This window comes from Panthera leo, chromosome B4 (assembly GCF_018350215.1).
Source record: "Panthera leo isolate Ple1 chromosome B4, P.leo_Ple1_pat1.1, whole genome shotgun sequence".
Lineage (NCBI taxonomy): Eukaryota > Metazoa > Chordata > Mammalia > Carnivora > Felidae > Panthera > Panthera leo.
This window is the reverse complement of record NC_056685.1, coordinates 131,228,232-131,244,093: the sequence shown is the minus strand read 5'-3', so window position 1 is coordinate 131,244,093 and position 15,862 is coordinate 131,228,232. Positions and strand designations below refer to the sequence as shown.

General features: G+C 51.2%; 1 protein-coding gene across 5 annotated transcripts in view; it reads left to right on the top strand.

The window, feature by feature from the left end:
• Positions 1-15,391, top strand: part of PLA2G6 (phospholipase A2 group VI) — a 59,740-nt gene extending 44,349 nt beyond the window's left edge. For all 5 annotated transcript variants that reach the window (XM_042947786.1, XM_042947787.1, XM_042947788.1 and 2 more), the window contains 7 exons: positions 50-213; positions 1,794-1,944; positions 11,939-12,075; positions 12,466-12,620; positions 13,748-13,915; positions 14,359-14,432; positions 14,617-15,391. In XM_042947786.1, the coding sequence (XP_042803720.1) occupies positions 50-213; positions 1,794-1,944; positions 11,939-12,075; positions 12,466-12,620; positions 13,748-13,915; positions 14,359-14,432; positions 14,617-14,761 (994 nt within the window). In that variant the 3' untranslated portion in view covers positions 14,762-15,391. The remainder of the gene's footprint in view (positions 1-49; positions 214-1,793; positions 1,945-11,938; positions 12,076-12,465; positions 12,621-13,747; positions 13,916-14,358; positions 14,433-14,616) is intronic.
• The last annotated feature ends 471 nt before the right edge of the window (positions 15,392-15,862 follow it).

Below are 15,862 nucleotides of genomic sequence, written 5' to 3'. Positions count from 1 at the left end.
GCTGGGCTCTAATGGGCCCTCTTCTCTCCCGCTGCTGTCCCCACCACAGCCACGACCACCTGCTCTGCCTGGACGGAGGGGGCGTGAAGGGCCTCGTCATCATCCAGCTCCTCATTGCCATCGAGAAGGCCTCGGGCGTCGCCACCAAGGATCTCTTTGACTGGGTGGCAGGGACCAGCACTGGAGGCATCCTGGCCTTGGCCATTCTGCACAGTGAGGGTGGCCCCGGGGGCGGTGGGGGCAGGGTGTGGGGGGGGGGGCGGTTGGGATCTGCCCTCACATTGGGCTCCGCTTCTTTTCAGGGCTTTGCAAAGAGAGTCACCGGGGACGGGGAGGCCTGTAAGCCCTTTGTGGGGCGGGTGAGGGTGTTGGGGTCTGAGGCTCGAAAGAGAAGGGCTTGGAGGCAGTCTAGGGGCATGGTGCCCTGCCCTCCACGGGGGACAGAACTGGTTGCCTTTCAGTGTAGGAACCATTTTTATGCCTCCACCACTCCTGCCCATAGCCTTGTGAGGCAGGCACCTCAGGGCCTCAAAACCTGCTGAAAATAAGGAAAACCATCCCGATGGTGGATGGTCTCAGGGAGGAGGAGCCACAGAGCCACGGAATGCCGGAGCCCCGGCCTACACGTCTCATTTTACCCCCAGAGACATGAAGGCCCCGGTGGGAGAGGTGACTCAAAGTCACATAGCCCACCCATGGGGTTACTGGGGCTAGGACGGTCCCCTAGACTCTCAGCCCAGCACTTCCCAAGGCCACAGGGCCTTGCACCGCAGCGCCCTGCATACCAGACAGGCTTCTGGGTAGTTCTTGTCTCCACTCAAGCTGGGCTGCCTGTGGGGGGCCCTCCCAGAGCCAGCAACCACCCAGGCAATTGTCCTCTGCCTCGGCATCCCTAACCTGCCGTCCTTGCCCCAGTGCCTGGCGGATTCCAGGCTCTCCAGGCGCCCCCCGCCCCCCACCCATGTCTTGAAGGCACCAGGAGAGGACCTTCTTGCCCCCAGGCAGGGCCTGTGGGTCAGGTGCAGGCTCCAGCTCAGGGAGCCCCAGTCCCCTGGGGGAACCACAAGTACCTGGGTATTCACTGTGTGAAGAGGCCGCGGGCCAGCAGTTCGGAGTGTCAGGGACATGGGGCAGCCTGCTCAGCCGGTGGCCGAGAGCAGCGTCCCATCGAGCTCCTCCGGGACGAGGAGGATTATCAGTCAGTAAACTGCTAGCGTCAGGGGGCCCACATCCCCTCTCGGGGTCTCCAGTTGTGCCTTCCATGAGCGCAAAGCTATCTCGGATCTGCCTCTGCTCGGTGGGGCAGGAGGTCCGCGGCGGAGGTTCTGGCCTCGTCCAGAAAGGGTCACTTCCTTCTTTAGACTCCCAGGGGCTATGGGAGAGATTTGAGAAGTCTCAGACAGGCAGGCCCCCTCCTCTCCGCAGCCCCCTCTGCGCGCACAGCCCAGGTGCGGCCTGCTCCTTCTGGCCGTCCTCAGAGGCCCACAGGACAGGGGTGGCCCTTCTGTTCTGAGCCACATGAGGTGGCTCTAGATTCAGTTTACAAGCTCTTACACTCTCAGGGCCCTCTCTAAGGAAAATAATACAAAGTTGGGAACACAGAATTAGGCCCAGAGCCGTGGGGCTGCTGAAGGAGATTTCTGCCTCTGCGGGAAGTTTCCCAGGAGAGGCCCAGGAGCCCAAGCCTGGGTAGTGCCTGAGCCAATCCGGTCCCCTCCTGCCATCCCCTGCCGGCCACCGTGGTCCTGCGGCTGTCAGGGCGTGGCCCTCGTGTCTCCCCGATCTTGTTCTAGGCAAGTCCATGGCCTACATGCGGAGCGTGTACTTTCGCATGAAGGATGAGGTGTTCCGAGGCTCGCGGCCCTACGAGTCGGGGCCCCTGGAGGAGTTCCTGAAGCGCGAGTTTGGGGAGCACACGAAGATGACCGACGTCAAGAAACCCAAGTAAGGCTCCTCAGCGGGAGAGCTGTGGCCGTGGCCCCGGCTAGGCAGCCCTTCGGCTGTTCCCCCGCGGGGCCGAGGGCTCCCTGTCCTGGTCTGGTTAAAGCTGAGGGGCCGGGGAGGCGAGACGCTTCTTCCCAAGTGAACCGGGGGCTCCTGGAGGACATGGCGGACACCGTCACCCCAGGTCCGAGGGGGTCGCGTCTGGTCCACCATACACTCAGGACCTTTTTGCTGAGCAGGGCTCTGCCCCAGGCATCGCATGTGCGCCGTGGGGGGTGAAAGGTGCAACCACCGGGCGGAAAGGCTGGTGCGCCGTTTGCAGGCTGGTTGGGAGGTAACTGACCTGAAAAGCGACAGCCACGCAGGGCCGCCCGTGCTTGAGAAGTTCCAGAAGAGCCTGCAGCACAGCTATTTCTTTGTAGTACTCCCCACCCCAGAATTACTTTCTCGTCCGTTTCTTGCCTGTCTCCCCGCCAGGCTAGAGCTCCCTGAGGCAGAAACATGGCCGTGTGTTTCTCCTGCACCCCCAGCATCTGGCACAGTGCCTGCCCCAGAGCAGGGCATTGAGAAGTGTTCATGAGCTGACTGTCAGAGAGAGAGAGAGAGAGAGAGAGAGAGAGAGAGAGAGAGAGAACGAACTGAGGGCCTGAGGGCAAGGTGGTCACGGGGGCTTCCTGGAGGAAGTAACATGTCAGCAAGGCCCTAGAAATTTAGGGAAGATTTCTTTTCATAATAAAGCTTTTTTTCTTTTTTCTTTTTCTTTTTTTCCATTTAAGAATAATACCTAGTCTTCTAAGGAAATCTGGCAAATACAGAAAGTAAGAACGAGGAAAATCTCATCCACGTAGTAAAACCCAAAAGATAACTATTTTTGTTTTTATTTTATTTATTTATTTATTTATTTATTTATTTGTTTATTTGAAATCTTACTTAGTTTGAGAGACAGAGCAGAGGAGGGGCAGAGAGAGAGAGGGAGAGAGAGAATCCCAGGCAGGCTCTGTGCTGTCAGCGTGGAGCCCGAAGTGGGGCTCGATCTCACCAACTGTGAGATCATGACCTGAGCCAAAACCAAGAGTCGGGCAGTTAACCGACTGAGCCACCCAGGCGCCCCATAAAGATAACTGGTTTAAAAAAAAATTTTTTTTTAATGTTTTTATTTATTTTTGAGACAGAGAGAGACAGAGCATGAGCAAGGGAGGGGCAGAGAGAGAGGGGAGACACAGAATCCGAAGCAGGCTCCAGGCTCTGAGCCATCAGTACAGAGCCAGACGCGGGGCTCAAACTCACAAACCGTGAGATCACGACCTGAGCTGAAGTCAGACGCTTAACCGACTAAGCCACTCAGGCTCCCCAAAGATAACTTTTTAAAACATTTTTATATATTTTATCCTAGACATTTTTGCTCTTTTTTCTTATGGTGAAATAGAACATTTAGAAAAGTACATAAACCAGTTCAGTGAATAATTAGAAAGCAAACACCCACGTAACCACCAGCCAAGTCCAAAAGCCCTTTGAGCACGTCCCCAGCCCCATCACAACCCCGCCCTGCCGCTTGGGGGCGCTGTCCTCCTGACTGCGGTCATGTGGATTTCCTGTACAATTTCACCGCCTGTGACTGCAGCCCTGAACAGCGTGGTTTGGGTCTTGCCTGTCTCTGGGCTTGGAGGGACGCATTTTATGTTCTAGCTCCCCTCCGTCCATGCCGCATTTTGTCAGCGTGGCCCCCGCTGCTGGGCGAAGCTGTGTTGCATTCATTTCCATTGCCGTGGGGGACTCCCCTGGACGGCGATGCCCAGTTTGCTTCTCCCAGTACCTTCCATCAACATTTCGGTTGTTTCCACTTTGGACCTCTGGGGAGGAGTCCTGCAGTGAACACCTCCGGACCTGATTTCTGACCCACGGCTGTACATGTCTCCACCTCTCAGAAAATGCATGGCTTCAGCTCATAGATTCTGACCAACTCTTTTTTTCAAAGTGCGGTTTCTGTTTTCTCTCTCATTAAGCCATGTTTGGGAGTTTCTGTTGCTCTGCATTCTTGTTTATGTTTGGTTGTTATCAAACGTTTTTATCTTTACAAATCCGGGGGTGGGGGTGGGGGTGGTGAAAGGTGGTGTCTCCATGTGGCCTGAATTTTCATTTTCCTGATTTACTGCGGAGATTGAACACGTTTGTATATGTTTAGAGGTTGTTTGCGTTCCTCTTTTGTAAAGTTCCTGTTCAGATGTTTTGCCTATTTTTGGTAAAATGGGGTTGTGGGATTTGGGGGTTAAGAGGCTTCTATGTATGTATCTATCTATTTTTGAGTCATCTCTACTCCCAATGTGGGACTCAAACCCACATCCCTGAGGGGTTAAGAAGCTTCTTAATGATTTATTTTATTTTATTTTAGAGAGAGAACGTGAGCAGGGGAGAGGGGCAAAAGGAAAGCGAAAGAATTGCAGGCTCCACGCTCAGTGTGGAGCCTGATGGTGGGGCTCGATCCCATGACCCTGGGATCATGACCTGAGCCAAAATCAAGAGTGGGACACTCAACCGACTGAGCCACCTAGGTGTCTTGGTGCTATTTATATCCTCAAAACTAGTCCTTTGATGGGTATATAGATGTGAAATCTTGTATATAGATTTGAAATCTTTTCTCCCACTCTGTGGCTTGAATTTCATTCTCTTTACAGCGTTTTGTTGATGAATGGATTTTTTAAAAAGTTTATTTGTTTATTTTGAGAGAGAGAGGGAGAGCATGAGCAGGGGAGGGGCTGAGAGAGAGAGAGAGAGAGAGAGAATTTCAAGCAGAATCTGAGCGACCAGCGCTGAGCCCGACACAGGACTCAAACTCACAAACCACGAGATCATGACCTGAGCCCAAATCAAGAGTTGGACGCTTAACTGAGCCACCCCGGTGCCCCTGATGAACGGATGTTCGTAATGTGGTAGAATTTATAAATGTTCTTCTTTTTATGGCTGGTGCTTTTTATGTCTGTTCAAGAACCCTTCCTTAACCTTGAGGCAGGGAGCGATTTTCTTGTCAGCTCAGAAATCTCTCAAGATCTGCCTTTCACGTTTAGGGCTTTATCAACCTGGAGCTGGGTTTTGTATCAGGGGAGACCCAATTTCACGTTTCCCACATGAACAAGCAGTTTCCCCAGCCTCACCTGTGAAGAAGCCCGTCTTTCCCTCCATTTCTGCAGGCCATGCTTCCACAGAGGTGGCTCGGGGGTCCTTGCTTGGTTGTTTCTGTGTTCTGTTCCGTGGGCTGGGTCCCTGTGCCCATGCCCTGACTTTCCCGTTGTTCAATTTTCCCAGTATCTGGGAGAGCAAGGCCTCCCACCTTGTCCGTCCCCAAGGGTATCATGACTGTTCTTAGAGACGCCATAGAGAAGTAGTTAAGAGTGCGTGCTTTGAGCTCCTGGGTGGCTCAGTTGGTTAAGCATCTGACTCTTGATTTCAGCTCAGGTCATGATCTCACGTACGTGAGAGATCGAGCCCCACGTCGGGTTCTTTGCTGACAGCGCGGAGCCTGCTTGGTATTCTTTCTCTCTCTCTCTCTCTCTGCCCTTTCTCCACTCTCTCTCCCTCAAAATAAATAAATAAAACTAAAAAAGAAGAAGAAGAAGAAGAAGAAGAAGAAGAAGAAGAAGAAGAAGAAGAAGAAGAAGAAGAAGAAAAAGAAGAAGAGCAAATGCCCTGAAGTTTCTTCTCAAAAATAGAAATAATGTAGACCTGCCTCGTGGGGTTTCCAGGAGGAGGAAAAAAGTTACTATGTAAAAGCATGCGCGGCACACAATGTGAGGTTCAAGGGTTACTTGCTGCTCTTTGTGCTTCCGGAAATGGTAGCATCCGATCGTCAAATTCTACAGAATATCAACTCCTACTGGGGTTTTGACTAAGATCGCACTGAATCTGTACGTTTATCTGGGGTGGGGGGAGAAATGACATCTGAAAACGCGGAGCCTTCCAATCAGAGGATATAGGAAAGCATTCCGCTTGTTTGAAGTGTCTCCCTGTGGCTTTATAATTTTCTCTGTCGAGATCTAGCACAATGGGGTGTTTGTATCTGTTTCAGGTACTTCATGTGTTTCGTGCTACTGTAAATTACCCATTTTTAGGGATACCGCGTATTTATTTTACAGTGTTGAATTGTGGTAAAATATACGTAACATAAAATGCGTCATCTGAACCGTCCGAGGTACAGTTGACTAAGTGCCCAGCAGACTCACACTGGTATGCAGCTGGCCTCCCAGACTTTTTAATCCCGCAAAACTGAAACTCTGTTCCCGTTAAACACCCCTCCATTGGCCTCTCCCCCAATCCGTGGCAACCGCCGTTCAACTTTCTGCCTCTATGATTTTGATGACTCTAGAGGGATCTCCTGTAAGGGGACCGTACAATATTTGTCCTTTTGCAGCTGACCCCTTCCACGGAGCATAACATCCTGGAGTTTCATCCGTGTTGTAGCACCTGTCAGAGTTTCCTTCCTTTTTAAGACCGAATAACACGCCGCTGTGTGGATACACCACATTGTGTTTATCCGTTCATCTGTCGATGGCCTTTTGGGCTGTTTGCATCTTTTGAGCATTGTGGATAACGCTGCTATCCACAGGGGTGTACAGGTACCTTTCCTAGATCCCGCTCTCAATGCCTGGTGCCTTGGACAGAGAGAATTCTGGGGGGCTCCGTTGGCTAATAATATTTTGTTTAGATTTTGCATCCCATGTTCACGAGTGAGCGGGACGTGTGTTTTCCCATTGGGGGCTGCTGGGTTTTGGTTTTGAGGGAGTGTTTCTCATTTTCTATTTTCTGGAAAAGTTGGTCTAAGAAAGACTTAATTCTTCCTTGAGTATTTGGTAGAATTTGCCAGGGAAGTCACCAAGGCCCGGAGTTTGCTTCGGGGAGGATATTTGATGATGGGATTAATTTCTTTAGTGGTAGAATTTCTAAATGTCTTCGTGAGTTGGTTTTGGTTATGTTTTTCTAGGAATATGTCCATTTCATCAGATCTTCAAATTTATTGGCCTAGAGTTGTTTAGAATATTCTCTTATTATCTTTTTAATGTCTGCAGCATCTGCTGTGATGGGCCCTTCAGTCCCAATTATGTACACCTTCTCTCGTCTTTACCAGTTCTGCCACAGGCTTTTCCATTGGACTGGTCCTTCAGAAAACCAATTCTTGGATATTTATTGGTTCTCTCTTGTGTGTGCTTTTTGATTTCATTTATTTCTGCTTTTATTTTTATTCCTTGCACTCTCTTTGGTTTTATTTCAGTGTTATTTTTTAACTCCTTGATTTTTAACCTTCTGTTCTTAAAACTACATTTCTCAATTTCTAAACTTAGGGAATTCTCCGGTTGTATTTTTGTTATTACTTGCTTTGTGGACTTACTTGTACAGTCAATTCTTATAAATGTCCCACATCTAATTTGAAAGAATATGGATTCTGCATTGGGCACCAAGTACTGCACAAATCGATCAAGTCATATCTGCTAGAAATGTTGCTGAAAATTTCCAGGGGCGTCTGGGTAGCTCAGTCGATTGAGTGTCTGACTCTTGATTTTGGCTCAGGTCATGATCCCAGGGTTGTGGGATCAGTCCCTGTGTCAGACTCCACACTGAGCATGGAGCCTGTTTAAGATTCTCTCTCTTGGGGAGCCTGGGTGGCTCAGTCGGTTGAGCGTCCGACTTCGGCTCAGGTCATGATCTTGTGGTCTGTGAGTTCGAGCCCCGCATCGGGCTCTGTGCTGACAGCTCAGAGCCTGGAGCCTGCTTCGGATTCTGTGTCTCCCTCTCTCTCTGACTCTCCCCTGTTCATGCTCTGTCTCTCTCTGTCTCAAAAATAAATAAACATTAAAAAAAAAAAAAGATTCTCTTTCTCTCTCCCTCTGCCCCTCTTTCCCACTCACATGTGCACTCTCTCTCTAAAATTAAAAAATAATAAAATAAAATAAAATAAAATAAGTGTCCAAATCTGCCATATCCTTAAGAATTCTTTGTCTACTTCTTTTATCGATTATTGAGAGAGACATGTTGAAATCTCCTACTCTGGGAACTTGCCCTTTTGCCCTTTAGTGCTGTCAATTTTTCTTTTAATATTTTGACACAATGCTATTAAGTGCATGTATATTTAAATTTTTGTGTATTTTTCTAGTGACTGGTATCTTTTATTATTATGAAGCAGCTCTCTTTACCTCTAGGAATGCTTTTTGCTTTAAAGCCTGTTTTGTCCTGATACTAATACAGTGACATCAGCTTTCTTTGGTTATATTTGTGTGGTAGATCTGTACTCACCCTCTAATTCAAACTTCTTTGAATCCTTATGTTTTAGAGATATCTTTTGTACTTTTACTTGTAATCTTTTACTCTTTGTTCTTATCTAGAGCATTTAGTCCATTTATAGGCTTTAAATGCATAGTAATATATTGATTTAAGTCAACTAGTTAAGTCTGATTTAGTTGATTGATTTGACTATCAGAAAGTTCATGTGGTTAATCTAATAGTTTATATGGCTGGTCCATTTTTATTTATATGATTACTGATATATTTGGGATGATACGTGCCATCCTATTTTGTTCTCCATTTCTTTTCTCTTTCTTACCTTCTTTTAGAATTGCTGAATAATTTTGATCATTATACTCCTCCCCCCCCATAGTTTCAAGTTTGTGAACTCATTTCTTTTTTTGTTAGTGAATACTTTACTTATGAAAGCCTAAATTTAATTGATACCATTACCCTCCCCTCAGATAATCAAGGATTTTAAAATAATTTAATTCCATCTTGTTTTTTTTAAGCATCACAAGACATTATTATTAGCTTTTGAAGTTGGTTTTCATTTAGATTTACCCTTTAGACTTACCCAGTAGTGTGCTGGTAAACCAGATCTCTGGGGGGAAAAAGTCCTGATTTGTAGTGTTCGTTAATTCCCATGGCATGAACACTCCCACCATGGCCAATTTCAAGTTACCAACCATTTAATAACCACCTTGTGGGATTTAGCAATAGGTTCTTACAAGCCAGTATGAGCTGGCTTCTGCACACCATTGGCTCTGTGTGTGTGTGTGTGTGTGTGTGTGTGTGTGTGTGTGTATGCGTATGTGTGTGTGTATTACATCTTTGCTCTACAGTGTTTCTTGCATCTCAAACTTCCATCTGTGACCACTTTCTTTCTGCCTGATATGAATTACTTCCAGTTTAACCTGCATGGTATTTATTAGGCTTGAATCTTTGGATTGTTTCCTTTCTTCAGTTCTGGAATCCTGAGTTGTTATCACTTCAGCCCTTGCCTCTTCCTAATTTTCTCTCTCCTCTCCTTGTGGAACTACAATTAAACATGTGCTAGACCTTTTCTGTCTTCTGTTTCTATTAATTTCTCCTGTATATTCTGTCATTCTGTCTCTCTGTGTTACATCCCAGACAATTTCTTCTTACCTGTTTTCCAATTCACTAATTCTCTCTGTAGCTTTATCTAATTTTCCATTTAACCTATCCATTGATTTTTTAAAATTCTATTGCTTTTTTATTTTTTAATTCTAGAAGTTCTCTTTGGTTCTTCTTCAGTTCTTCTGGGTCATTACTGATAGTTTCCTATTCCTTGGTGATTTTATCACACTTGCCTTTGATGTCTTTAAACATTGTAGGCATAGCTGTTTTATCATCTGTGTTCAAGGACTCAAATAGCTGCAGTCTTTATAGGTATATTTTACTGTTTATGTTGGTTTATACTGGTTTTCATTTATGATGTTTTATTTCATTGTGTGTCCTCCCCTCCCCTTTTTACTGTGTGGTGTTCCTTAGTGTTGAAATATAATATGACTAGATTCTATGAGGCCTAGAATGCAAGTATCTCCCTCCAGATTGTTTTGTGTTGTGTCTTCCAGGTACTAGGTACCCTACCATCTAATGCCACTATAACTAAATTCTTGACATAAAGTTTGGGGACTTCCCCGAGGTGATATGAATTTAGACCACAAATCTGCAGGAGGATTAGCTTGTGGTTATACATTTTCAGGAATTCTCTCTCTCTCTCTCTCTCTCTCTCTCTCTCTCTCTCTTTTATCCAATGCCAAAGCAACTTTCTTCACAGGCTCTGGGGTGGGAAAGGGGCAGATTTATTTCTGGCTCACCCCTACCCAAGAGTGTAGACCTTTGGGGTCCCAGCCTAATGTGGGGGTCTCCCATTAGACCCTGAAATTTTGGTGGGCCCTGGGCTTTGACTTTTGTCTCCCAAGTCCCATGAAGCCATCAAAACTGAAACTCAAATGTACTGAGTTTGGTATCTGCCTCAGGTCAAACCTAGGTCTATGCTTCACTTACTTCTCTGGATTTTTGCTTATCCTCAGAGCTTACCCTGGTATTTCCCTTCTGTCTTGTCAGGTCTCCTGTGTTTTATTTTTACTCTTTTTTTTTAATGTTTATTTTTGAGAGAGAGAGCATGGGGAGGGACAGAGAGACAGGGACAGAGGATCTAAAGTGGGCTCCGTGCTGACAACAGACAGCCCAATGCAGGGCTTGAACCCGGGAGCGGCAAGATCATGACCTGAGTCGAAGTCAGATGCTCAGCCGACTGAGCCACCCAGGAACCCTTAAGGGGATTTTTAAAAGTAATTTTTCCAGCATTTCACTTTTTGTTCAGTGGGGAGGTTGTTCAAATAAGCTTTCCACAGTATTCCCAGAAATGAAAAACTAGTATATTTTTCCTATGCAGAGGCAGAGTTTTTGTTCCCTTTCCTGTGTGTTGTTGTTGTTGTTTTTACAGCATAACAAACGTATTTCTTTGTTAGTCGGCTGGCACAATTTGGAGTGGGTGCAAAACATTTACTTACCCCTTCTCTTGCTACTGTTTATTTTTTTTTTTTTTAATTTTTTTTCTTAATGTTTTTATTTATTTTTGAGACAGAGACAGAGCATGAGCAGGGAAGGGGCAGAGAGAGAGGGAGACACAGAATCCGAAGCAGGCTCCAGGCTCCGAGCCATCAGCACAGAGCCCGATATGGGGCTCGAACTCACTGACTGTGAGATTATGACCTGAGCCGAAATCAGACGCTCAACCGACTGAGCCACCCAGGCGCCCAAGTTTATTTTTTTTTTTAGTAATCACTATGCCCAACATGGGGCTCGAACTCATGACCCTGAGATCAAGAGCTGCACGGTCCTCCGACTGAGCCAGCCAGGTGCCTCAGACCGGGCCATTTTTTACTGTAATAATTGCACTGCAACCAATAGCTTTTTGCAAGAAGCTCTTACTGTAGCTCAGATTATTCCTTTGGGATAGATTTTCCAAAATGGAATTCTCAGATCAAAGAGCCAGGATATTTGTAAGATCTTAGTACACATTAGCTTCCCAGGGGGCTATGCCAGTCCACACTCCCTGCACTATTTAAGGATGCTCGTCTTGTCTGAGACAAGTAAGAGTCTTTAATAGATTATAGACTCACACAGTGGAACGTTGAAGAGGTTATCAAAGGTGACACGGTGAGAAGTCTCCTCCCACTGCTGTCTGTGAGCTGTAGCCACCGAGCTGTCCCCTGCCCTAGAGGCAGCTCATCGCTCCTAGGTTCCGCTCATGGGTCCTTCTGACCAAGCCAATAGGCACATCAATTTTTGGGGTTTTGTTTTCAAATAAATGGTGGCATAGGACACGCACCGGTCTAACCCTTACTTTTCGCACTTAACTGTAAACCGTGATGCTCACGGCCTATCAGTGCATCAAGTGCTTCCTCGGTCGTTCTGCAGTGACACAGAGCCCACGGAGTAGGGGAGCCGCGATGCATCGGACCATCCCGTTGGTGGACCTTTCAGCTGCTTCCAGTGGTTTTCTCTGTCCACCGATGCCGCTGTTGACAGCTTTGCGTGTGTCCGTGAGAATGTCTTAGGATGAACTCCCAGAACTAGGACCGATGGGTCCAAGGATAAGGCCTTCAGTGATTCGGATGCAGACGGCCAACGTGGGTTTTCAGGGGTGGGTAAGTCAGGGACTTCAGCTGTCTTGCCCTTCGTGTCTCTCCAGGGTGATGCTGACGGGGACGCTGTCTGACCGGCAGCCTGCTGAGCTTCACCTCTTCCGGAATTACGAGGCCCCGGAGTGTGTACGGGAACCTCGTTTCAGCCAGAATATTAACCTGAAGCCTCCGACTCAGCCCTCAGGTGAAAACTATGTTTGCTGCATCCGTGGGAAACAGTCGGCCTGAGAGGCCGCGGGGTGGTGGGTGGGAGTCGTAGGCTTGCTGCTGGGCACCCCCAGCCCACCACCATCCCTCACACTGCCCGGAGTCTTCATCAGCTGAGGGCAGGCCGCACCGGGGCGCTCTCCAGTCTCGGGCTGGAGGAGGCCCCTGGAGGTCCTCAGCTGCACCCTGCCTTCCACCGGGACGGCGGGGCCAGAGAGCATGGCCTGTGGGTCCTGCTTCAGAAGAGCCCCCAGCCTCTCCACCTCTCCCTACAGACCTGCACACGCACAGGCACGTGCACCCTGGGACTGCATGGGTTTGTACCGGTCCCTCGTGCCACTGGGCCACCCTCTTCCCTCACCCCCAGAGCAGCTGGTGTGGCGAGCTGCCCGGAGCAGTGGGGCAGCCCCCACCTACTTCCGGCCCAACGGGCGCTTCCTGGACGGCGGGCTGCTGGCCAACAATCCCACGCTGGACGCCATGACCGAGATCCATGAGTACAACCAGGACATGATCCGCAAGGTGAGAGCGCCGCGGGTCAGAGGGGCTGGACGTGACCGTCCACCGTAGCCACCCCTGTTTCAGCAAGTCTTACTAAGGACGGACTCCTAGGAGACCAGATGGCACTTATTTTCGTGCTCATTCGTGGGTGCCCTGGACAGCAGCTTTATCTCACGCTCGAACTTGCTTGATGGGCCGTGTCTGCCCAGAGCTCTGTGCTAATCAGAGGGATTCTGAGGCCCAATCTGCACCGAGTGGTGAAGGGCGGCTAGTGGGCAGCAGGCAGAGTGGTCCGTGCCTGCCTCGGTGCTGGCTACCCTGCCCAGCCTGGGGACACACGCTTGCCCTGTATAAGCAGGGCTATCTATAAACAAGAATACGCCCCTCCAGGGGTTTGGGCTGCTGAGATAGAGGACCACGCAGGAGCCCAGGAGGAGGATAGCCTGTGCTGGGAGACCTGGGGGCTTGCAAAGGGCCCGTGGAGGAGACCTCTAGGGAGGAGACCGTGCAGACTCAGTGACCCAGAGGAACAGAAGTGGGCCTTAGCCCTTAGCGCAGAGGCGGGGCTAGGCCTGTGTGTTACCAGCAGAGGTGCCGAGACGTGGGCTCAGGCCTCGGAGCCAGATGGCCTCAGGGTCTGGACGCTGGCTCTGCCTGTGCTTCGCTCTAGCCACTGCACGGGGGATGGGTGGTACCGGCATGGGGACGGTCATGAGGCGTCCGTGCGCTTTTGTGTAAAATGTTTAGGACGGTGCCTGACCCCTAGTGTGCCATATCCTTGCCGGCTGTGGTTCTCACTGTGGTCATCAGGAAGCCCAGGACGCAGCCCCTGGGTGACACAACAGGGGTGGCGGTCCGAGAGGCAGGCGCCCTCTAGCGGCCAGACCGGGCAGGGCAGGCGTCCTGGAGGAGGAAGGGCTCAAAGATTTGGTTGGGGAGGGTCATGGGTCATCCTCTGTCTGAGTCGCCTCCTACTGCAGATGAGGACCTTGGATGGCGGGGAGACTTGTCAAGGTTGCCCAGCATGTTGGAAGCGGAGCTTGTTGGGGAGCAGAAGAGAGGACAGCACAGGCTCTGGTTCTGCCACCTGGGGAAGGGTCCGCCGGTGGGCAGATCCCCTCCAACTACCCCTGTCCTGTCCCCAACAGGGCCAGGAAGGCAAGGTGAAGAAGCTCTCCATCGTGGTCTCTCTGGGGACAGGGAGGTCCCCACAGGTGCCCGTGACCTGTGTGGACGTATTCCGTCCCAGCAACCCCTGGGAACTGGCCAAGACTGTTTTCGGGGCCAAGGAACTGGGCAAGATGGTGGTGGACTGTGTGAGTATGGGCCCCTCCCCATGTCCTCTCCCCTCTGGATCTCAGCCCCCTGGGACCCGGGGCGTCAGGGAGGCTCCGTTGAACCTCTTTAGCCGGCCCAGGGGAGGGGGTTCCTGATTCAGTCTCAGTGCTGGCAGGGACCCTTAGTGGCCACCTACACCTGGGGCTTTCAAACACAGCCCCCCTTCAAACACAGCCCCGTGCGGAAGCCCAGGATATCAGACGGACAAAAGCCTGTCCCCCTGACCCCGGTCAGGGGCTGCTGAACCACTTGAGAAAACCTCAGACCGCGCCCCTGTGTGACACAGCTGGGACAGTCACTGCGGCCCAGGCAGGGGGACTCTGCCGAGGAGCGGCTAAGCCAGACTAGAACCTGGGGGTCCCTGGGCAGGCGCTGTGGGTACAGCGTGTGTAGGACGCTCACACAGACTGCTTCTTGCCAGTGCACGGATCCGGATGGGCGGGCCGTGGACCGGGCCCGGGCCTGGTGTGAGATGGTCGGCATCCAGTATTTCAGGTGAGGCCCCAGCCCCGTGTCCCGGCCTGGCCAGACCCAGTGAACTAACCCACCCAGCCCTCGGTGTGGATGTCCCCTCTCCCCACGCGGCCGCTCCGTGCCCCAAGCCCTCCCCAGTCCTAGCTCTCGTCCCCAGCCCAAGCCGAGCCTCGTGGGGTGACCCCCTCCTCCTTGACCCGGACAGATTGAACCCCCAGCTGGGGACTGACATCATGCTGGATGAGGTCAGCGACACGGTGCTGGTCAATGCCCTGTGGGAGACGGAGGTCTATGTTTATGAGCACCGAGAACAGTTCCAGAAGCTCATTCAGCTGCTGCTGTCACCGTGAGGCCGCTGGGCACCCCCCGCCACCCCATCCCACCCACCCAGCCCTTGATGGAGAGGCCAGGTGACATCTAACCAGCGCGCCACTGGGCGGAGCTGGGCCTCGGCGGCTCTGCATCTCCAGACCAGCCAGACCAGGCCTCAGAGGGCACTGGGCTTCCTGCCTGAGGCTGGTCCTGGGTCCTGCCCACACCGTCCCCGCCTTCTGGCACTTTTTGTCACTCCACGCTTAGAAATCCTAGAGCCTCACTGGGGCCCTCTCCCTGATGGCCAAGGACAACTGACGCTTGGGCCCCCAGCCCTGTTAGCTCAGACACCAGGCGTTCTCCCAGGTCCCCTGGCGGAGGGGGGATGCCAAGACCCCTTCCACTCTCTGTCCTCTTCCCTGGGGTGGGGGGCTTGGAGAAACAGGCCTTTGCCCACCCATCAGCAAGGGAAACCCAAGCCCCGCCGACTCTGCCCTCAACACACATGCAGCCGCCTGCACCCCTCGGAACTGCCCCACCCTGCGAGCTCCCCTCAGCTCTCAAAGGTCACTTCTGTGACTTCGGTTATTCCTCCCGACCCGAGGTGGTTGATGGGTGGGGCGGGGATCCAGAGCCTGCCCTTAACTGAAATAAACGGTTTGATTCAAGCTCACCTGTGTTGTGTGCACTGTGCTCAGAGTCCCCCAGGGCCCCGCATCCACCGGCTCCCTTCAGCCTTGACTGTCCTCTTCCTGTGCCCCCTTGGATGAATGCTGTTTTCCGGGCTCCCCTGGGGATACTACTTCTCTGCTCCAGGCCCCCCCAAGTCAGGCCGTGAGGGTGTTCAGAGGCGGCAGCTAAGTCCACTTGCCCACGGTGGGGGGTGAGGACGAGCCCCAGTTGCCGGGGCAGGCAGGGGATGAGACCCAGAAAGGGCAGGGGGCTTGGGCACGGTCACACGGCCAGTGCGGAGGGACAAGGTCTGGCCCGGGTCTGTGTGGCTCTGGGGCTTGTGGTACCGCCTCTCCAGCATGAGAGGGGCTGGGCAGGCTTTGGCAGATGCGGGATCCTCAGCCCTTGAAGCGCGGGTGTGAGCGGCTTGGGGTAGAGAAGAGGCCAGAGAACGGCGATGCCCACTG